Source organism: Diprion similis, chromosome 7 (assembly GCF_021155765.1).
Source record: "Diprion similis isolate iyDipSimi1 chromosome 7, iyDipSimi1.1, whole genome shotgun sequence".
Lineage (NCBI taxonomy): Eukaryota > Metazoa > Arthropoda > Insecta > Hymenoptera > Diprionidae > Diprion > Diprion similis.
Genome location: NC_060111.1, coordinates 2453278 through 2477579, shown reverse-complemented (window position 1 = coordinate 2477579; position 24302 = coordinate 2453278). Strand labels below are relative to the sequence as shown.

Below are 24302 nucleotides of genomic sequence, written 5' to 3'. Positions count from 1 at the left end.
TGTTTGCCAATATCGAAATCCACGTATCTGAAACGCCAAAGAAAGCATAACAGCCCCATTCTACATGGAATTCTGAACGAAATCACTTCAATACAATTTCATTTAATGCAAAATAAACCGTTTCCATTCATTTGTTTATTCATTATAGGAAGAGAAACGGTGCAGTTTGCTCTTTCGGTAAGGGTAGGAGTCTACGTATCCTTTGCAGCGTAAGATGGCAAATTTTATTTAATATTAGTTTATTTAACGTTGTAAACATCTTCTGTCGAACATAAAATGTAAGAAGTGTACGATATCAGAACGTCTTTTCTCGCAATGTCAAGGTTACGACAATGTATCCATTTTGAAATATCGATCTATGGCTTTTGGCGGGATTTGTGCCACATAAATAAACAATCGGTAATCGGGGTGCCGCCATCTTGACAACCTCCGCCAATCAGGACGCTTGATTTTACAGTTCTTACCGCCAACTGAACGGTCGAATGTTACGGAGCTGTTCGTGTCGTTGGATATTTTCCTTCTAGTTTTCGAAGTAAAAGCAGTGAGCAGAGTGGCCGCGGCATTTTGGTTCGTGTTTGGAAATCGTTGAGGAGTGGGCTTCAATAACGTGTAATCGGTCAACAGACACCGTTCGTATCTGTGAACGACGGTAATTTCAAGATACAGTGAATGGATTTGTCGCGATGCAAGTCAGATAGTGAAATTCAGTTATTTCCACCGGAATATAAAATTTATTCTGTGATGTTCGGCTGTATTTTCTTCGGATATCAAGGCTGAGCTGATCTTCACGATGCAGCACGAGTAAGTAGTATGATTGAAATTACTCGGACTGACCTCTAACCTTTAACTTTTTAAATTGTTCTATTTCAACTTATGTTGATCAGGGAACCCCTAATTATAGACAATTCAGGTTACAAAATTTCTGTAGATATCATAAGATTCTGCGATGTTGGATGGAAATTGACTTACCGATAGAAATATTTTGTCCTTTCTTACCGATATTTTCACCTACCGACATGAATGTTTGACATTCTCTTACCGACGCTTTCATTTACCGACAAAAGTGTCCAGTGTTACCGACATCTCTCTCTACTCCTAATCTGTCTTCAAATTGAATTCTTAATTCATATGCTGCGAGGTAAAAAGTTTAAATTCGTAGATAAACTGTATTAAATGTTGACTCTGCTATATTTCCATACGTATGTATGTATAATATGTATATTTTACACGCATCGTTTGGTCTCGGTAATTTATATTCTTATGCCTATAACTTATTGTCATTATTTACATTTTGGCACGCTTCTGGCGACCACTTGAGCACCGAAGCGCCGATGAATGCGTATGTTTCCGATACGTATTGTATTTAAATTAGGATTATAAATTTTGTAGAGATTACAAATCCGCGAATAAGAATTTTGTAAATTTTTTTCCAAATGATATAGTTTGGAAAAGCATACACGCGGTGAATCGAACAGATAAATTGGAAAATTGAAAAGGATCGATTCTGATGCAGAATCAATTTCTTTCATTGTTTGTCACAATTAAACGTATGGACACAGCCGAAAATGAACAGCTTTATCCCCATCACATCAACAATGAAAAATGAATAAAATTACATTATTATGCTTAAAAACTATACACCATTCGTATTCCAAATATTTGGAAAGTCAAAATTTTCATCAATTAGTTTTATATCGCGTTTTGCTTGAATAAAATAAAATTACGATATAAAAAAGCCATCGACAAAGTGTATCACCAACAGTCTTTCGTTTTGCTCCAAAACTCTTCGAGATGGTTATAAACCTTGACGCTCGGATCGTTGTAATTAAGAGCTTCGCATAGCCGGCAATAATGCCGTGAGTTGCTCTGAAAGTATCCATGTTCATTAACGACATAAAAGTGATTCCTCCAGGCGTGAAACTTCGAATACTCTTCGTGGTTCTGGTCAAGATACAAAAGATAATCAGCGAGAGTAGCCGGGTTGGCAAAATCGTCAACGTGAATGTAAGAATCGGGCGGTAATAATTGTCTGCAGTTCTCCCTCGAGGCCCCCATGATCACTGGTACCGCATGCTTATGGTATCCGTGCCAAAATGGTTTCTCCGTAAGATATTCCTTGCAGTTTGAGTTCTCGAAGGCGAGATAGAACTTGTAGTCCTCGAGGGCTTCGCAGTCCTTGGCAAAGTGTCCTGGGCAAGTTTTCGTGTCGCCATTAAGACAGTGACCATAGGCGTCCATCCTCTCGCTCAAAGCCTCCTTCAGCTTGGCTGCATAGTTCCATCGTTTGTTGCTCCCGCCGCAGTTGCTTCCCATGATAGCGACCAGCTTGGTCTTGGTTTTCACATCCTTCGAGGAACCGGCGCTGGAGTTTCTCTGGTTCATCATCCGCACGGTACGACCATAGGGAACCGGAACGTCGCTGTCAATTCGATAGCTCATGGACCAGTTGAACAAACCGTTGTAACTCGAAATGCTCTGTCCTCCCGAGAGGAAGGTGTGCAAGGGTGACTCGTCGGTGAGGAAAACCCAACGTTGCTTCATCCTTTTTTCCGGTTTAACTATGTCCGGTAAATCCTTGACCCCCGTCGTCTTGTGGAGGTGAATAAGCACCGCGTCCGCATCTTCGACGTCCTCCGAATCGTAACTTAGTCGACAATTGTTTACCGAACAATCCTCCCACGGCGATGATCTGTTGTGAAGTCATTATTGTCGCGATTATCATTATTATCGTAGAAAAGGAAACGAGATTCCGTGAAGTTAAAACGAATAGATATATTTATAACTTACATAACGTTGGTGAAATGCTTGAGGTGTCTTCTCTCCAGGAACGGTCCGTGCTTCCATACGACTATCAGGTACCCCTTCGCAGGGTCTCTTGGGACGTTATTTACCTCGGTGATATCGCCAACGGATAACAGTCGTTTACCGAGGGCTGACATACTTCGAACCTAAATTTTATACAGAATTAGATCGGATTAGTCTTGTGATAAGACTTCTTATACCTGGAATCGATAGATATAACGATTTTAAAAAAACGTTGTGTGAATATAGTTTCAGATTTTTATAGTTTCGATTGGAAAGGGTGCTGAAATCGATTTTAAAAAATTTTAATTTTTGAACAATAAAGTAGAAAACTATAGTGGTCAGTTAATTTTATTTGGTTTCTAAAAATTTGAATTCTGCGATAAAAAAAAAAAAACCAAAAAATCTCGATTTTCGACCAAAGAAGAAGAAAACAAAGAAAAAAAAAAAATAAATCTTCCATCCCGAAGTTGTTGAGGGTGTAAAAATCGATTTGACTTCTTAAATATAAAAAGTCTTCAAAAATCCGAGGTGCTGTAATTTTTTTCAACGCAACTATTTTCAAACCTATCGCAATAACTAATGATATAGATTTTTTTTGTCAATTTCAAATGTATTTCGGCAACCTTTCCGCAGTCAAGCTAAAAATCTGAATAATAATTCGTACAATGTTTTTTCCTCAGTATATCTTATAAAATCGACTCGAGGGGTGATGTATATATATATGTTATTGCAATTAACGATCATCCTCAATATTGCATACGTTGTATGATGTTACGACCGAATAAAAACGTGTTTGAAACACGACTTTTATCGAAATAAAAAACATCAACGATAACGTTTTATCCGAATACCCTCCACTATCAGAGGATATCAATTAAACCCAAGTCGTCGATTTCACACGTAGGTATAACGTACGTGCGTATATACATTAGGGTGGTGCAAAAAACCGACTATTTTTTTTTTTTTTTTTACTCTCGTGCGACAAAATGTTAGTTTTTGGTGTTTCAAGAGCCCACTTCAAAGGACAGTTCAAAAAAAATTTTTTAAGAGGTCGCTCCGCATTTTTTAAAACGTTAGAAATCGTCAAAAATCGATTTTTTTCATTTTTTTTTTTAAATTTTTTTCTCGTTACGGTATAATTCTATAGACAAAAAAAAAAAAAAAAAGATAAGTTTCCGAAAGTTTCAGTTCAAAATTTGAATTTTGAAAGGTCGCTCATAAATTTTTTTCAATTTTTTGGTACATTTCTTTAGATATTTTTCAGCGACCTTTTAATATTCATATTAAAATTTCATAAATTTTTTTTTCTTCAATTTAGTAAGAGAGAATCGATAACAATACACGACGACATGAATTAAAAATCAAACAAAATACTGAAAATATAATTTTTTTAATTTAATTTTTTGACGATTTTAGAAATTTTAAAAAATTTGGAGTGACGTCTTAAAAATTTTTTTTTCTGAGCTGTCCTTTGGAGTGGACTCTTAAAACATCAAAAACTATCATTTTGTCACACGTGACTAAAAAAAAAAAAAAAAAAAATAGTCGGTTTTTTTGCGCCACCCTAATATACATATATATATTATATATATATATATAGAAAAAGAAAGCGTTCACGTGGACCAAACAACGCCATCTTGCTTATCGCAAAAGCAGCTTTTTTCGCGATTACGTGTAACGCCGAGGTGATAATTGCATTTACCTGATCGTCCGACAGGTTCCTCCAGTTAAAAGGTATCGGCTTCGCCTCAAATTCGATTCCTCCTCCGATTTCTACCGTTCCCCGATAAATCTCTGCGTCGTTGTTATAACTGTCAAATAATTTAACGATACGATTTCCCGCCCCGTGAAGGACCACGGTTAAAGAATAAATAGCGAACAAACTAGCCGCGATGAGAATAACGAAGGTCTGTAGATGCCTCGGTAAACGGATCATAATTATCACTTAATTTATAATAAATCCAACGTGTGTTACAAACAGTGTCACAAAGTCTCACGTTGCCGTAATATTATAATATGTGTATAAGTCAGTCGCTGCTGCAACACGTTACTTTATATTTTATATATCGTTAACTTTGTTTTTTTTTTTTTTTTTCCACGTATATGACAAGATATACATACACATGTATAAATAATACTACACGATAAATAGTGAGACAGGATTTCGACTGTTGAACGGAAGTGAAGAAAAAAAAACGATCTCTAGCCACATCCGTGCTGCCAGAGTTATTCTTCCTCTTTTCCTAAACTACGAAGACGTAATAGACAGCGGTGAACAGGCGCGCAGACCTCTTTCTATATATCTTGGGCTGAAAAATTAACGCCAATAATAGCGCCACGGTATATACAGCGAGCTCTTGGTATATACACTAACAGCACAGCACAGCACAGCACACTTTTTTAAACACGCATTCAATCGGTTCCCTGTGGTTACGGATGTGTTACTAATATCCGTCGCACGTTTCACCGCGGCTGAGATAACTTATAGATAAGTAATATATGTATATAGGTATATATATTAAACGGAACGTTTGTTTTTGGCTGTGTCTGTACACGCGTCTTTGAGCCGAGTGTGTTTTAGTCTCTCCATATGACGACGAGGACGTTGTAATACTTATAGGGAAATTGAGATCACGTATGTACGTACATACATACAACGAGGCGTTATCGGATCTCACAAATGATGAGGGGAAAAAAAAATGTTATTTAATTTTTTTTTTTTTTTTTTTTTTTTTGAGTTTTTTCTTGTTTTTTTTTTTTTTTTTATTTCTGAAATTTTATTTTTATGGAAAAGCAGAACTGAGAATTTTCACCGAATGAAATAATACTTTTTCTCACACACGCGTGTGAGAAAGCTATAGGCTTTTCGTTAATAATTTCGTTAATAAATGCATTTCGGTATTCGGGATTCGGGCTCCATTGCTTCAGACGCCATGTTGAATTTGAGGTATTAATAGAGAAATATCGATCCTAGGAAAAAATTGACGAGGATCAAAATTGTAGGAAATTTCATTTCATTTCAAACAACTTTGGTGATTGCCATTTTTCACGTGAAATGAAAAATAAACGAGATAATACAATATTTAGATTCATTCCTAACCTCGTTTTCGTTTCTCAATCGACAACTTTGGTAATTTTGGATTATCTCGTTTATTTTTTATTTTACATGAAAAATGGTAATCACCAAAGTTGTTTGAAATAAAATTTCCTACACTTTTTATTCTCGTCAATTTATCCCTAGGATCGATATTTCCAATTCGACCGAGCTACGAGTGGTAAAAACTTTAGACGAACCGATTTTTTCACAACTACTTCACTTTCCTGATTCCTATTAGTAAGAAAAAGTCTTATCACTAGCTGATTGGGTTGTAAAAACCATCGCTTCTGACTCCCTCACTTTTATAAATTAAATACAAAAAAATATCGCAAGCGAATATTTTATAACAATTTGAAAATTTACGCACCGCGATACGCGATGCAGAATACGATACGTTTTGAAAATCGATTTGTGCCAAAGTTTGACCGAATTATCGAAACATCGCTTTTAAATTATTAAATTACAGGTAATGATACACGATGTTGTGAAAAAAAAAAAAAAAAAAAAAAACCAATAAATATTCACAAGACCAATAGTCGTCTCTTATACATATTATACACATATTATAATGCGTGTAATATATAACTAATTAAATCGCACTGTGTTATTTAATATTCTGGACATTCTAGTGACAGTTTACAGCATAATATTTATATTATATAATATATTAACGAAATTTCTCCTTACAATATAATATGATTAATATACATTTATGTATATATATATATATATATATATATATATATATATATATAATAAATATATACATATATATATATATATATATATGTATATATGTATATAACCTGTATTGTGGTACAATATATGTATACACATTTAATTCTTTACTCAGATACCAGCAACAATTATATTATACCTATAATTAAATATTATCATTCTGAGAAAGAAATTTGAATATTCTTTTCGTATAATAATAATAATAATATATCGATCAGCAGCGGCTGTGATTCATTATTATATGTAATATGTATAGCATATCTATACTTGCTTGTCTCGATCTATGATCTATATCGTCAATGACTAGTGTATATATATATATATATATATATATATATATATATAACACTTTACAAAACTATATACACTAAAGCTCCGCTATATCAGCTACCACGTGTACGTGTAAGTTTTTTTTTTTGCGTGTGCGTGTCTCTTTTACGTTAACACTTATATGATGCAGAGTGTGAATGATCCTGTATCCGCAGATAATGCAGGTCGCTATAAAGCAAAATCAACTTACTTTTCACTATAAACGACGGGGCTGAAATGCGATTTACAAATTTGAAACTCAAGTATTTTTTAAGTGTAAGTCAAGTATGTATCTATAAGTGTATGTATGTATGTATATATGTATATATATATATATATATATACCGCGTGATGGTCGGTTATTGGAAGGGAATGCACTCTTGATTTTACGCTACGTTTCGGCTAACGACGTTGTCAATTTAATTCGTCTTTTATTTGCAATGACAATAACGATGATAACGATAATAGTATTAATAACGACCAACGATCCTTGTCCGATTTTAAATCCGATGCCGTATAACCGATCAATCAATCAATCAATCAATCAATCAATCAATCGATCAAACCTCGACTCGAAAACACGATTTATAGAATTTTTCGCCTATTAACTATGGCATAATGAGTGTATTATTAATGCCGATACGCACGTGTATTGAATCGGTGATAACGATTTATGCTTATAAATGTCGAAACAATTTTTTATCGATTTTTAACGTCTGCGGTAAGTCGGAGTTTAGACGCAGCACACAAATGCGAAAAGCGTGTAACCTGTCGTATATATATATATATATTTTGCAGTCTCGCTTTGCATATTTTGAATTTGATTTTTTTTTTCCAAGCCTTTAAAATCTTTTTAATTTTTTCCCATTCGTGATATTCGTTATCGTTATCATTATTATTGTTGTTGTTATTAACGAATAACAGAAATTAAAATTGTTATGATACGCGACAATGAAAATTATTTGTTATTATTGTTGTTATTATTACTATCATTACTATTGTATGTATACTACATCTGTATTATGCATATACGTGTACTACGTATGTTTGTTCGGTTTTGTTGTTTATTTATTTATTTATTTTTCTTTCTCTCTTTTATTGCCTATCTTCGATTTGCAAAAGATTTTTTTTTCATTTCCAATTATGCTCGGATTAATTATTGCAGAGTACAAAACGGAGCCGTTGATCGAACTTGAAAATAATCTTTATACCTTTTAAATAAACAGGAAAGTTAACGGTTGAGCAGATAAATCGATAAATTAATTTATATAACAATTATAAAAAAAAAAAATAACAATATTAAACGCGTCGTTTATTTACCTGTAATACGAATTCACCTCCAGCATTTCTTCAACGTATGATTTACGTCGAACGCGTTCCTTCGTCTCTACGTGTGTGTAAACGTTTATATGTATGCGTTTATATGTGTGTAGCGTTATATTATATGCTGCGATATAAGTATATGTATATATGACTGTATATATATACTTTTAAACTTCAATAAATAATGTTACATTATCAAATATTTATGCGGTTTGACTATACATATACATATTCATTGTCATTATTGTTTTTCTATTTATATGCATATGTATATAACAATACGTACGTATATATATATATATATATATATACTATTGAAATAATTAATTGCATAGATATTCAGCTTCAGAAATTCATATATATATATATATATATATATATATATGTATATATATTACTATTAGGCCTCGTATTCACTATATAATCATTTCACATATTATGTGTAACTGATTCATATACATAATATGGTACGTGTATACACCTATATGTATGTATATGTGCATATATATATATATACACACTCACACATACATACATATATTATTATACAAGATATTCAATTTTCTCATAAACGAATAAATAAATACCTAATATAATTATAATCATAATATATATATATAGGTTATATAATTTATAGCTGGCAGCTTGTAACGTTGAATGATGCTCATTATATTATTATATTTATTTTTATTTTTCTGCTCATATAGACTCACTTTAATATTATTTTCATCATAGGTATATATTATATATTCATTCTACAGTTTTGCTTTAAATTTTCACAATTTTTCTAACAAAACTTTTTTTTCGTCAGTATTTGATATCAGCATTTCATCCGCGTACCTACTTTATACTATATATTATATATATATATATACTAGGTAGGATAGGTATATAGTTAGTTAGTAATTAGGTATATACTTAAGTATATCGTGTGGCTATATTATATTTATAATATAGTTGAAATTATAATCGTGTTATATTATAACTTTAGCAATTATTATTTACGAACCTTGCATTTGCACGTACAATATATGTATACGATTGCATAATCAACAAATTTATGCAGGTTAATATTATAAATGCTGATAATGTTTTTACGTGTTATTTTTTACGAGTTTTTTTAACATTTAACGAACAGCTACATCTCGTCAAGCGCCACAAAAATATTATGGTTTATACATAAAACTTCAGCCTCAATACGAATAACAATTATAACTATAGTACATACATATATATATGTATATATATATATATATATTATGAAAGAGTTTACTATTTATTCTACACCGTTGTTAACATATATTTACAACGTATTATATCCTCGTATATAAATTTAACATTTTTTTCCTTTTCATAGAATTACAAACAACATAGTTGCTGAGATTTCGGAAACTTTGGTGATGTGCAAATGAAATTAATAAAAATTTCATGAAAATAATGATAATATACAATAATAACGACGAAAAGAAAAAAATCTTTGATAAATATGAAAATACCGTTGCGTTTTGTAAAAATTTAACAAAATTTCTTAACCAATTATATTCAATAATGTATTATAATATTATTATTATTTTATGGTGCGTATAACGTGTGTGTGTGTGTGTGTGTGTCTGTCGCCTTGTTATTCATTAGTTCGTCAAGACAATTATAGTAAAAATTACTGAGCCTATACAGGCAATACAGTATTTATACAATAATACTAATTTCATTGTATTTAATTATTATATCCACCGCGTTTGGTAACAAAGTAATCGAATGATTAGTAAGACTAATAACCTTATACGCAACTACATATAATTGAAATTAACCTCTGAGGGCGTATTTAATGATGATAATAAATAATAAATATAATAATAATAATGATAACAACAACAACAACAACAACAACAACAGGAACAATAATAATAGGTACCGGTAATACGTATGCTTTTGGTGTAGATAACAATTAATAAATACGGCCGTTTGTAGTGTTATTATTATAAATATGTAATAACAGTAGTAGCGATAATTAATTAATTGATTAATTCATTGTTTTTCACTCGTCTCCTCTCTCTTTCTCTTTAGACGTGACTTTTCTTATATACCTACGTATATATGTATATAATATATTCGACGTCTGCTTAATTAAGATGAGTGAAATCGAATTACGATGATCGTATCTCTGAAATTGGTTCGAAATAATTGTTAAAAAAAAAAAAAAAAAAAAAAAAAAAAATTTCATTCTCAGATGAAAAACGTTAAATTTTCGAGGTTTTTAATTGGAAAAAAAAAAAGATCGTAAATAAGTTTTTGATAAAGTTAAAACGACGGTTAATTTTTCCCCGTTGAAACGTCTCTACTTTCACAAGTGCGGCGGGTGAAATAATTTCGTCAAACGAATCGAAACTTCAAAATTCAAACTCGTGGCGTAATCGATTCCGCTGGAGAAGGGTGGGGGTTGAATTTGGTTCAAGTGACCGATTAGCTTGTACAAAGAATTTTATACTGTTTAAAATCACTCCGATTTAACTACTTCGATACTTATAGCTCTTCAAGTGACGTACGTTTTTCCACATTTTTTCAATTTTTCCAATTCCAATATCGTCATTTTCAGCAAAGTAATTCCGTTTTCTTCAAATCCAATCCAATCGAATTCCTTAACAGTTCAAAATTTCGGATTCTCTAATTGAAGTTTCTTGCCACGCACTAGAAATAGAGATATGTAGTCAAATTTTCCATAAACAGTATTTTTTTAAAGGGAAAAAAATTTGAATCTTCGTTTTGTTTCTTCGGAAATTTTTCAACGATTTTTTTTTTCTTCCTTTTTTTTTTCTTTTTTTCGGCGGAAGGGGGGGGGGGGACAAAGATGCAAATTTTGTTTTTTATTTCAACCATATTTCAAAACCAATTTCGACAAGTGCGACCAACGAAATTCGATTTCACTCTTCTTAAAAGAACGGTTCTGAATTGTATATATATATATATATATATGTATTTTGGTATATGTATATAGTACAATACGTAACGTCGAAATATACGTTACGCGTTATTTTTTTTGTGTAAAACTCAAGTGTCCGGGATACGTATATTGTCATATACATACATGCAATGTAACGCATTTCGTTATTCAGAGTGAAACGAGCTTACATCCTTCCCTAAATATACCTACACACACACATACGCACACACGCACACACATACCTACATATATAGAGAGACAGGGAGAGAGGGAGAACGAAAAAAAAAAAAAAAATATAGTAAACAAACAAATAAATAAATAAATAAATAAAAGAGACGAAAGACAAAAAAAAAAAAAAAAAAGAAAAAATCCAGTCTCGAACGTAACATCGATCTTAGAAAATAATAAAGTCGTAATAAGTTTCGAAGGTTTCGTGTATGTATAAATATTAAATTCTACATATTGTATAATCATGCAGTGTACGTATGTGTATGTATACACACGTATGTTACGAATTTAATTAGGCGAGACGTTGAAAGCTTGAAAATTTTAAAACGTTCGTCGCAAGGGCTCCAGGCTCTGGGGCAGTCGCAGTTCCAGGATGCCCGATTTCGTAACTAAATAGATTTATGTGTATATATATATATATATATATATATATATATATATATTTATATACACATTCAACGAATAACAATACAATATACGCACTATTATTATTATTATTATTATTATTATTATTATTATTATTGATATTATATAGTAATAACAAAGATATTACGCAGCCAGATTTTGCATAATATATATATATATATATATATATATATATATATATATATCGTGTATATTATTATACTCAATTAACAACGGTATTCTATTCACATTTTCTCACCTTTTAATTAAGTTTTATAGTTTTTTTTTTTTTTTTTTTTTTTTTTTTTTTTATCATTTTCACCCCCCTCTTTCTCTTTCTCGTTAATTCGCATGCGGGTTTCGTTGAAACAGTCTTATATACCATATATACGCACTACGACCTTACACCTATGTAGTATATGTATATACAAGTACAAGTTTTTTTTTTTTTTGTTTTTTTTTTTTCGTTTGTTTTTTCTTGCAGGTACCATAAAGGTAATAGGTTAAACAAATTTAGATACATATTGTATAATAATGTGTATAACATATTGTTTTCATTGTATATGTATAGGGATAATTTTTAGCAATTAATGAGTCATAGTTCAATTAGATATGATATATGTAACGAATTATCTACCCGAAGAGAGACATGCATGTAAGATCATGTTGTTTAGGTATACCTTATACATATAGGTAATAGGCGTACTATATTGGTATAATAGTAGTATAGTAGATATAATGATTACGGTGTAAGCCTAACTGTAATGAGAGAGAGAGAGAGAGAGAGAGAAAAATTTGAAAAGAAAAAAACTAAACCATGGTTATAACAATAGTAATGATAACAATAATAACAACGACAATAATAATAATAAATAAATAAATAAATAAATAAATAAATAAATGATAATGGTGATACAGAAATTAACATATCGTTTATATATTCTTATCTATAAATACGAATATTATATATTAAATAAGAAACTTAGGCCGAAATTTCGTCACTATTATACAAGTACATTGTATACATCAACGACAAAATGCATATTTTCATTCATTGTAGAGGATAAGGAATTCAAGTTAACTATACATACTTATGATAATTTTACTTCTTTACGGCGTATAATATAATATAATATAACATCAGGAAATATTGTGTCGATTTTAGTCTTTCGCGAAATGAACTGCAGAAAAAAATGTGTGAATAAAGAATGAGATAAGAAGATAAAATAAAAAGGAACAGACTTGAACGTTAATTCGATAATAATAATAATGACGATGATAATGATAATATTATTATTGTTATTATTATTATTATTATTATTATTATTATTATTATTAACAACGGACGAAGAATTTGAAACAAGGTGGTAATCCAGCTGATACAACAGACCGAAATCATGCATGACGTTATAATTTAACGTTTTAAATTTAATAAACTCACGACGATGGCTACTGAAATAATATAATAAATACGCGTGTATGTTCGGCGTTTTTTTTACTTTTTTCTTTTAATTTTTTTTTGCAATTTCATGAAAAGGGAAGGGAGGGAATCGCGCGATCCGAAGGGGAGGTCGTAGGGCTCAAAATTGACAGGCACCCACGGAGCGCACCTTCGCAATAATAACGTCTATGAACAATTAACATTCAAGTTGGAAAGCGTGTAGTTTTGTTATACGTGTATAACGTAGAACAAATATGTTTATAGATTTACACATATATATATATATATATATATATATGCGTGTGTGTGTGTATGTAAATAAATAGATATAATTGTAAAACGATATAGTGTATTTTCAAGATATATATGTATATATATATTATATATATTTGAAATACACTATACTTTTATAATTATATATGTATATGTATATGAAGGTCAGAGTAACTTAGCCCTGTAGTTTGAAATTTTAATTACATATATTCATATATACATATTAATATAATATTAATATGCATATAATAAATATAAATAATATTCAAGGATATAAAGCATCGTCTAAATAGAATTTTCAAAGGTTTATAGAATATATATATATATATATATGCTTTCCCTCGTTCTATCAACGGAGAAATTTTACTTCGTCTCAATTTCTACCCTTTTCTTTGCGGCAAAAAGATGTTGAAAATGCCACATTCTACGTATATTTCTAAGGTATTTTACACCTAATGATCTTGCGTTGTCGATCAAATTGCCAAATTTTGGATACGAAATACATGCGTGTGCGTTTTATTTGTGTATGTGTGCGTGTGTGTGTGTGTGATATATAAACGAAAATATGGGGAGAAATAAGAAACGTAACAGAAATTATTATCGCCGGATTTTTTTTATCGCAGGTTCATTTGCCGTTTTTTTTTTTTTTTTTCTTTCTGTTTGTTTGTTTGTTTGTTTGTTTTCCTATTTCTTCTTCTCCTCTCTTCATACATACCGCGTATTATAAGAATCGAATGCGGATACATATAGGCTGGCAAAAATTTTGTTATTCTTTCTCCACTTAATACGGTTATAACTATTAGCTTATTTTTTACTACTAATATAGGGTACTGCAACAATATTCGTCATACATACGTATATATGTATATATATGTATTATGTATACGTATAATAATCGTGTTGTGCGACAAACGTGAATCGCATTGTGTGTTATACACATGATAAGAAACGTGTGCGTATAACATGACGAATAATGAATTTTCAACGTTATATTTATAATGAATGACGAGGAAAAACGAAGACGTTTTTTATACTCCGCAATCGTTAAACATTATATATATATATATTTATATATATATATACAGATACACGTTATATAAACGCAGCTGTTCTCAAAATATCATTATTATTTGTATTAAGTATAAAAAAAAAAATTCGAACTTGCGAGATTAAAAATAATTTCACGTATATGTGTGTTTATATATGAATATATATGCATCGTAAAACATAATAATAATAATAATAAAACAAACTGATATAGGTATCAGTTACTTCACGCCGAGCAATTTATAATCGAAAGAATTTTCACCGCGTATCCGTCATAATTATTATTATTAGTATTATTATTATTATTATTATTAATAATAATATATGCGACCTTGGCATTATTTTTACGGTTTCTTTAGTTTAAGTCTTTTCATTTATTTCCATTTCGCAAAAAAAAAAAATAAATAAAAATCGCTTTCACAAATCTTGACCAACGTCAACGAGTCATCAAGTTTATACACAGGTACATATGTATATATATATATATATATATATATATGTATAAAATTGATAATGAATGTGAAGAAGGCAAAATCATTGAAATTAAAAGTGAATATACGACACGATTAGGGAGGGGGGGAGGGAGAAATACGTACCGTCGGCACTTGAGCTTCTCGATAAGGATAAAATATACACCAGGTATACATTATAGGTGTACAATTGGTATTTGTGGTTTTTTGTTGTTGTTGTTTTTTTTTCTTTTTTTTTTTTGGTTGCTGTTGTGTTTGTACGTGTTAAATACCTATATACTATTTAATATATATATATGTAGTTTTAATAATACAGCGTCAAATCCGACATGTCCGCTGAAGATTTATAACTATTGAATAATGTATATCATATATTAATATATTAATATATTGATATACGTTATATATTAATATATTGCATTTATTATTACAGAAGATCTTCGTAGGTACGAAAAGCCAGAGATTTAAAGGTAGCCCAATGTCGAGTAGGTTTTAACGTAGGTCGAATCCACTCGACAATTTTCTCTGCAAGAAAAAAAAATAAATAAATAAATAAATAAATAAATAAATTGAACCATATTGTGGGAAATATAAAACGTCGTATGTAATTGTAAAATCTAATCCAGTATTTACGCCGGGAGTTTTCTGTGAAACAGTCCTTTGATTCATCATATATCGGTATAACGAGACGTAATTTTTGCTAGAACGCCACTAAATTATTAGTTGGGGATAAATTAGGATGTGACTTTTGACCGAAAAATCCGATATTGAAATAAAGGAATTTAGGAAAGTTGATAAATTTGTACAAGGTAATAGAGCAGAAATAATATTGATTAAACTCACTCGTCTTCCCACGGGCAAACTTCGTTATCATTATTGTCCTGCTGCTCCATGGGTGTGGGTATAGCTCGAGTAGATTCCTGGGTCTGAGTGTCCGGTTCCCAGACAGGAACAACCTGAGCATCTTCGGCGAGTTCCTCGCCGTCGATTTCGATCCTAACGTGAGGTGCAGCCGCGGTGTTCCGGGAGTCGTTACCGTCCTCGTGATCCTCGTGTTCCTCGCGATCATCGAGAACCGCGTTGGTATTATCCTCGGGTGAAATCGGCTCCGGAATATGATCCTGGGTTTCGATTTTTACCACAGCATCCTGCGGTTCTTCGGCGAGAATCTCGCCGACGATCGAACTGATACTTATCACCGGTGCCATCGCCGGAAACCCTCCCCGAGGGCTGGTCGAACCTTCTGAAAACTCGCCGACTCCCGTCACCGACTCCGTCGGCTCTTCGAACTGCGCTGCAGCCGAATGAGGGAGGTCGAAGGACCGCTGAGGGGAGAAGTACTCGTTCGATGATGAGACTGAGGCTCGGCTCGTCTCGGCGAAGGTGACAACGGCACCTCGAGAGCCTCGTGGACCCCCGGCAACCTGCTGCTGCTGCTGCTGCTGCTGCTGCTGCTGCAACGTGCAAGACCGGCGCAGTCGTTCGGCCGCCTCCGCGACCGCAACGCTAACGTCCGAAGACGAGCTGCCCGAGTCGAACTGCGAGGAGTTCTTCCGCGAGGCCCCTCGGGCCTCGATTAGGGCCTCACCGACGCCGACGGTCCCAACCGACGCTGACGACCCCCCTCCCGGATCGCCGGGCCGCTCGGAGCTCGGGCCCGGAACTGGACCCGGGGCCGCGTCCCACGGGCAAACATCGTCTGTAGGGCGACCCGCCGCCGCCGATCCCGACCCGCCAGCATCCCTGCCAACACGAACTTTATTACATGATTTATAGTTTTCTTTACTTTCACGAGAAACGCACGAGGGCTAAGCTTTGTTTCCGCATTTTTACGATACCCTCGTTCGGGAAACAGGTGTAATCTCACAAAACGCGTTCCGCTATCTTACGTATAACACGATGCACATCGGAGATGGACGCCGATTTGCAAAACTTTATTACGCGCAGTCATTTTCATCCTCAAACCGATCCACTTAATGGCCTTTTTATATTTTCGATACTTGTCCTATTCTGCGAAGAATTTTTTGCGAATCGGCGACTGATCGCCAACAGCGGTTAGCTTCACCTTCGTACGGTGGAATACTATACATGTAACACTATAATTGATAAGCTACTCGCGATATATCCCCCCCTCCCCTCTCGCCCCCCCAGATAGGGTACACAATGAGTATAACAGCGCTCGTGAGCAGCTAACGGTCGAATGCTCTAACGCGCATGCGCTAATATTCTAGACCGACAGCAGTTGTTTCGTCAGGTTGACCAACCGTGATGGGTTCAATCGACAGGTCGCCGCGATGTATGTAACCTGAAAAACGTTGGTCGTCCTGAGAAAACAACTTGCGCATTAAACCGTTCGACTGTTAGCTATATACTCACTCTGGACTTTTCGTATCACGAGAGTAGTTGGATATGTCGAGGGGTGATTCAATCGAGAAAGTAGCAGAAATATGACACTTAAAAGCCTGCATATTTCAAATCAAAGGACCGTTAATTATGCGTGAAATAGTCTCGTGAGGTCGAAATTAATGGTGAAAATTTTGAATGGTCGGAACTTCGGATGAAGTAAAATCAGACGATTTAGCTACTAGGAACTTCCGACTTGTTAGGAGTTTTCTTGACTTGAAATAATTCGTTCAATTGCCGATTGCACGGAGCCTCCAGCCTGCTAAACTGTACTCAATATATTCGTTACACGGCGAATGCCGATCATGCACTATTAATACTCTATCTCCTCTTTGTTCCAGGAAGATTTCTAACGAGGAGGAGTCATCCTATGAGGCCTACGCTTTTCTGGGATCACCGTGAAACGAGCCCAAGGGTATAGACACCGAATGTAGGTAGGAATGTATACGTATATCTATACTATATACAGGTATATATAATTCTATACACATATGTTGGTATATAAATATAATAACGAGAGTGCGAATTGAGAAAGAAAATAGTAAATTCTTACACAGTGTACCAAGATCTCATAACGATCCATACCTCTGAGGAATACGTATATACCTACCTAGATATATGTAAAATAATGTATGTATAAGAGAAATTACGGAACACGCAGTACAGCATATGAATATTTAGTAACGAGCACAGAGAGTATAATAAGAGATGTAATACACACACACACACACACACACACACACACACACACACACACACACACACAGACGCACACGCGCACACAGAAGGATATTGAGTAAAGAATGTCATAACTTTCTATGGCATCAGTATACCGTGAGTATATAGCAGATAGATGTATCAACGTAATGCGAATATAAACTGCAGCGTCGAATCGAGGAAACTGGATACTCAGATTTTTATATAAATTAAAAGGAGTATGGATAATACATAGTTTATGCGTAAAAGGGACTATGATACTTAAACAGCATACAACAGCAACAAATATAAAAATTATTATAGTTTTTAGTATGTATATATATATGACTACGAGGCGCGGACTGCGATATTAATTTTCTTTACATATTTTTTTGCACATTACAGATGATTATGATACAATTTTACGGCTTGTGTGAAAATCGTTCTATAAAAGATTCGAATTTACCGCGCAGTCCGAGTCTCTTTAGCATTATAGGTATATGCACGAGAATCAAATAATACATATGTATACGATATAAATGATGATGCATTTCCAGGGACTTACTGAAAATCATGTGGGTTAGGCCTGGCTGGGATTTTTACGAGACAAGCCAGATCTCCCCTGAAAATACCGAACCGTCAATCAAGCCACCCTACGCTTGTCCGTAAAAAATTTCTCAAAATTACCTCCTCTCCGGTGTTATGTATACAGGGCCAGTACCCGGGGACCACCGGGCACTGACGGATTCTTTGCAAAGACATAAGACTAAAATTACTCTTGACAATTTTTTTTTTAAGCAACGGTTTTTGAGTTAGAGCCGTTTGAAGTCCACCAATCACGGTGCGCAGATAGGGCGAGACGCACGAGCCTAGCGCGAGGCTAGCGTACGCTGCATCGGGCTCAACTACACTAGCCTCGCGCTGGGCTCGTGCGTCTGGCCCTATCTGCGCAACGTGATTGGTGGACTTCAAACGGCTCTAACTCAAAAACCGTTGCTTAAAAAAAAAATTGTCAAGAGTAATTTTAGTCTTATTTCTTTGCAAAGAATCCGCCAGTGCCCGGTGGTCCCCGGGTACTGGGTCACCCTGTATATTTGATTATAATATTGGGAGTGAGATTGACCTGACTCAAATGAAAAGCTTAAAAAGCCCCTAAAACAAGGTCGCGAGTGTCGTTAATCCTGCACGTTTTCATATAGATACCTGTACGGTATGTCGGTGAGGTTGGACTGGCTGTGGGAATGCGGTACACGAGGAGCAGTCGCGATGTCCCTGACTCCGCAAATGGCCAGCTCGTGAGCCGATCCGGAAAGGCTCCGATCGCTTCCGCGTCTTCTTCCGGTTGCAGCCGCGCCGCCACCGCTGGTCTGCTGCTGTTGGTGCTGCTGAAGACTTCCGGGAGTCGGCGCTGAAGTCGACGAAGTCTTCTTCTTCGCTTGACCGCCGAAACCGAAGAACCTGCGGGGAAGTCACTCGACAGGTCAGATCCGTCTATATGTATAATGCAATTTAGAGTGGTCCTTAAAAAGGGCATTTCATAATTTGAAAATAATTTCCTCATTTCTTCAGATTTTTATCCCAACTCTAGCCCGTGCCTCAAATCTCAAGAGGGATTTTCCCGTTCAACTTGTTTAGGGATACATCAAATCTTGGTAAAGGTGGGTTGTTTGAGTCACTGATTACGAATCTGAATTCAAAATTTGAAGATTCGGAGTGGCGGATCCAGTATGGTGGACCAAAACCCAAAATGTCACTAGATATTACCATTTTGGATCCATCATTTTCAATTTTGTAATTTAGAGTTCAGATTCGTAATCAGCGACCCAAGAACTTCCCCGAAACTAAATAGTGTCTAAATCCGTTCGGTAGACTTAATGTGCCCCTGACACGGTTGAATGGAATCCACCCTTTTTGAGGCACGAGTTAGAGTTGAAAAGAAAGTCTGAAAAAATAAGACAATTATTTTTGAATTATCTGGAGCCAATTCAGGGAGCAAGTCGTTCGAAATTCAAAAATGACCTTGTTAAGGACCACCATAAATTATACATCTTGTCATAGTGTAAGGAGTTAGGTGTGCTCGATAGAGGATCAGTTTCTCACAAGGTTACAGCGCAGGCACAAGCCCGCGTACAAAATACAACATAACCTCAAATCTAAACGCATAAACAAACATGGCGGGTCACGCGTCGCCAATGAAATGTTTTCGAATTCAGTCAACGTTTTATGCGTAAGATTCTAATCTACCTCGCAATCGTTTAACAGTTTTGAATTGACCGTTTATTGTGACGTTAACTGGCGTAAGTTTTCTATTGGTTCGTTCGAAAAGCCGCGATCTAGCAGCACATCTAACTCCTCACACCATGCATATCGTCCGAAGAAAAAGTGAACTTGAGAAGAATGTATAACGAGGTACCTTTTCTTTTGCAGGGGTTGCACTCCGGCGGCAAGAAGCTGCCGATAATGCTCGGACCGGATGAACCTGGGGTAGCAGTCTTTTTTTAGTAGAAGAGTGTACACGTGTTCAGCGGCAGCGTCGAACGTGAATCTCGTCGGATTCTTCATCTCTTGTTGAACCTTCTCCATCGTCTTACCGTCGATGTTTATCTCGCACGGTGCTCCAGCGGCAAGGAACTCTCTGTGGTTGGGTGGGAAATCAGAGTTATCGGTTAAGGAATGGTCAAACTACACCCGGTAAGTAAAATGAAAAATCCAACTTTTACGTACTCGTAAATTTCGTTGACTTTGACGGGGATTTGGGCCTGAAAACTTCGTCTTAGGTCCTTCACGGCCATCCAGAATCGTATGTTTTCATGACTGTACTCCTTTCTGAGATAATTTGTGAATTCCAGTAACCCTGAAATGTCGGATACATCGTGCTGACATTATAGCAAACCGCAACGCGAGTTATTCCTAATTCTAACTCACTCGACGAAGAAACTACAAATATTATCCTGACACTTCTCACCGGTTGGATCGGACATGACCTCCTCCATTGACAGAGCCCATCTTTTAACTCTTTTTTCCGTGGGTACTTCGACTCTGAAAGTGACAAAAAAAAACCACGTGAGAAACGTCAAAATCCACCGTCAATGCCATGGACTGCTTCAACATGGTTATAATTTAATGAAGTTAACGAGAATCCACTAACAGCGGGCTGTTGAGTTGCCAGAAAATTTGGTCGTCGGTGATCCATGGATTCGAAGGCTGCGGCTGGACGATCATCGGGTCGTACTCCGTGTACGTTTCGAAATGGTTCTTGAGGTTCTCGATGGCGGTTGACATCTTGATCCGCGTTCGCGTCAGGCTGTTTCGGAGCAGCTCCACCTGGGCAGGATCAAAAACGAATTGAAAATGTTGGCGAATATTTTTTAAAAGGGTTTCACGACACCCACCTCGCGCTGCAAATCGGCGAGCGTTCGTTTCCGGGGTGGAGGACGCGGAGCACCAGGACGACCGCGTGTCGGCACAGGGACAACCTCAAGGCTGCTGAGGCATCCAGGTGGCGGTCGGTAAACCCTCCAGAAAGCTCTTTCCTGCGAGTCGCTGACTATCTTGTCGCCCTTCTTCCTCTCCTTCGAAAGTCGAACCTGCAGGATCAATGTCAGATGGGTGAAGAGAAAAGTTGGATAGAAAATCAAGCCTGACTTAGCCACGGTGATCAGTTTTAATTCACTTCTGTTCCCATTTTTTTTTTTTTTTTTTTCACTTTTCACGTCAAGGAGTGACAGTGAGATTTTTCTTATTCATTGATTCGGTGAAATATGCTCTCACCTGTTCTTCTGCTTGCTGCTGTATCAAGTCCCATTTGTTTTGCAAATTCCTTCGTAGACTGTTCAGTGCCTCCTGCAGTATATCGCGTTGACAATTAATTATCACGAGAATTATCGTAATTAATATTAAATTCTTAAGGACCTCGGTGACATGGTCGTATACATATTTTTTTAATCAAGGTCCAAAGACTGCATGGTTAGAACTCACGTATAATGATGGATTTACATACAATTTCGTAGTCCTCGAGTGCGTGACGTTGCTTGTTTCTTCGGGTTCGTTTTGCAAGGTAAATCGCGTACTCGACGTTATCGGGTGTTCTATGCTGCCATGGCCAGTAGTATGGAGTCTGTATGTGTCAGAGATGAGATTCGCTCACAATCAGATATACGGAGGTATAAGCGAGTTACAATATCGTGGAATACGGAAACAACTTTTTTACTAGAGAATGCAATAAATTGCAGAGGTCCCTTAAACGGATGGAAAATTATCTCACTTCATGCCACATGCAGCGAGGTGAATTTTTTTTCTCTGCCATCGCTAGTTCCGTAGATATAGTTTCTCGGTTCCGCAACATTTACAATTCATAGCCAAGTTCAAGACAGAGAAAAATTTCACCATAGAAGTTGATATACAGTGGGACGAGGGGATGTAAAAAACCATCTAAATGTACCTGAAACCTATACAGAGAGCTGTCATCCTTAACAGTCAGAGTCTTGGAGTCGTTCACCGGGAAGAAGTAACCGTACTGGCAAAGTTGATTAGCAATATGGACCGCCTCTACTGTCAACATAACAATATACTTTCATATCTTGGAGGTAACTCAATTTCCGTGATATGTTTCAACTCGCACTCGACAACACATCGCTTCACATTCGCATAACATCATCTTCTCTTGCGTTTCACACTATCAAATGGACACGTCAAATCATGTATCTATGCATGTACCATACATACATAAATAGGTATACGGGAATTGCTAAATTACTAAACAACTGCGACACACTCGACAAAACAATCCAGGGAGTGCCGTGCAGGAATTCGAGTTTCCTCAAGTTCCATGTCTTTGTTGTGTCTCTGTATCTCTAGTATGTTCTCTTATACCGTAGCAATCAGCAACTCCGTGCATCGTTATGCCTGCAGCTGCTCAACACGAAGATGCGATGATTTGCAGCGCTGACAATGAAACTATAGGACGAAAACGTCGAGGAGGAGGGATAAAATGAAAGAAACAAATCGCCGGAAAGCGGAATCGGTTCTATAGCAAGAGTAACCGCGAAGTGTGCCAATTGGCCGTTGAAGGAGGAAAGCGGATGCGAGATGCTTTCGGAGATGCGGAACAGCAGCAGCACAGGATCACGACGTGCGTGCGTGCGTGGAGAAATAAAGCGGATGCTCACAGCCATTGCAGCCAGCCTTATTATGCATGATGGCGTAGTAGGTACGTGTTTCTGTCTTTCGATATTGGCGGTGTTGTTCGTACCTGATTCTTCAATGGCAAGCCGCTCCATCAGCCACTCGACGAGGTCGTAACCTGCAACACGCAGGCATCCTGTAGTGTCCTGGCTCTGTTGGCCGGTTACGCTAACGCCTCGGCGAAGGTAACGGCGACACTCACCCATGAACGCCGACGGGATTGACGTGAGGAATTGCTTCTGGCTGCGCACGGGGACCCCGTTCTCAGGGTCCTGCATCTCCCGCACCAGCCCCTCCATCTGCGGGACAAAACCACGGATAGGGAAGCAATTTATACCCCGGCGCACTGCAACGTCACCGGGAAGGGCGAACCTCTCAGGGGAACAGCGCGAGTCCACTTTTATAAAGGTTATGAGATGTGCCAGTGACAGTCACGTTACTTGGTGCTTGGGTATTCATGGCAAAAAATGGCAAAAATGTAGAGAAATGGGTGCTTTGATCCACTTACTAAAACACTAATTGCCCAACAAAAGGGTGTACCAAGCAGTCAAAACTTGTGTCCACATTCGGTACCTTCAGCGGTACCAAACAACAAACCGACTGTCGATAAAAACTTGCTCAAGGTCAGATTTCAGTCCGCATTCTTCGGTATCCACACAAACGATGCGCATCTTATATCCTTGTGTCAATAAAGGGGAAAAACTTGTCACGCGAAAAGTTTGACATGATTGTACTCGAGGGTTGGAACTCGCACCGTTCCCCGCGACTCTTGTGTCGACGGGAACTTGGGTGTTCTGTTTGTACCTTGTCAAAGGCACACGGCCTGTGAACGTACGGGTCCTTCTCCTTCTGTTGGTGTGCAGCGGCGGCCTCCATCGCGTTCGAGGCGGCCCTCTGCGTCGCGAGTAGGGCCAGTGAAGACAACGACTGCGGAGGAGGCTGGGG

General features: G+C 36.1%; 2 protein-coding genes and 1 long non-coding RNA gene across 3 annotated transcripts; 1 reads left to right on the top strand and 2 right to left on the bottom strand.

Moving 5' to 3' along the window:
* Window positions 1-727: 727 nt before the first annotated feature.
* Window positions 728-19493, top strand: LOC124408049. The gene is made up of 3 exons (XR_006929389.1): window positions 728-801; window positions 17819-17907; window positions 19373-19493. It is a non-coding gene; the product is annotated as an uncharacterized LOC124408049 (long non-coding RNA).
* Window positions 1734-4760, bottom strand: LOC124408041 (4-galactosyl-N-acetylglucosaminide 3-alpha-L-fucosyltransferase FUT6-like). The gene is made up of 3 exons (XM_046884700.1): window positions 4508-4760; window positions 2788-2948; window positions 1734-2689 (listed from the first exon to the last, which is right to left on the bottom strand). The coding sequence occupies exons 1-3, from the start codon at window positions 4739-4741 to the stop codon at window positions 1753-1755; spliced, it is 1332 nt and encodes a 443-aa protein (XP_046740656.1). The 5' UTR covers window positions 4742-4760; the 3' UTR covers window positions 1734-1752.
* Window positions 15343-24294, bottom strand: LOC124408037 (regulator of G-protein signaling 9). The gene is made up of 14 exons (XM_046884694.1): window positions 24162-24294; window positions 23425-23656; window positions 22615-22724; window positions 22174-22290; window positions 21945-22016; window positions 21566-21760; window positions 21322-21497; window positions 21139-21212; window positions 20898-21027; window positions 20587-20808; window positions 19377-19631; window positions 18739-18795; window positions 15918-16817; window positions 15343-15599 (listed from the first exon to the last, which is right to left on the bottom strand). Exons 1-14 carry the CDS (start codon window positions 24231-24233, stop codon window positions 15539-15541), a joined length of 2673 nt encoding a protein of 890 aa, XP_046740650.1. The 5' UTR covers window positions 24234-24294; the 3' UTR covers window positions 15343-15538.
* Between the last annotated feature and the right edge of the window lie 8 nt (window positions 24295-24302).

Excerpts from the sequence above, each read along its gene's own strand:
- LOC124408037 (XM_046884694.1), bottom strand. The coding sequence starts at position 24,233 with ATGGAGGCCGCCGCTGCACACCAACAGAAGGAGAAGGACCCGTACGTT. Across the intron at positions 23,657-24,161 it reads GGCCGTGTGCCTTTGACAAG|ATGGAGGGGCTGGTGCGGGA; the intron begins GTACAAACAGAA and ends TTTGTCCCGCAG. Across the intron at positions 22,725-23,424 it reads GCTTGCCATTGAAGAATCAG|TAGAGGCGGTCCATATTGCT; the intron begins GTACGAACAACA and ends TTATGTTGACAG.
- LOC124408041 (XM_046884700.1), bottom strand. The coding sequence starts at position 4,741 with ATGATCCGTTTACCGAGGCATCTACAGACCTTCGTTATTCTCATCGCG. Across the intron at positions 2,949-4,507 it reads GGAACCTGTCGGACGATCAG|GTTCGAAGTATGTCAGCCCT; the intron begins GTAAATGCAATT and ends TATAAAATTTAG. Across the intron at positions 2,690-2,787 it reads AAGCATTTCACCAACGTTAT|ATCATCGCCGTGGGAGGATT; the intron begins GTAAGTTATAAA and ends ACTTCACAACAG.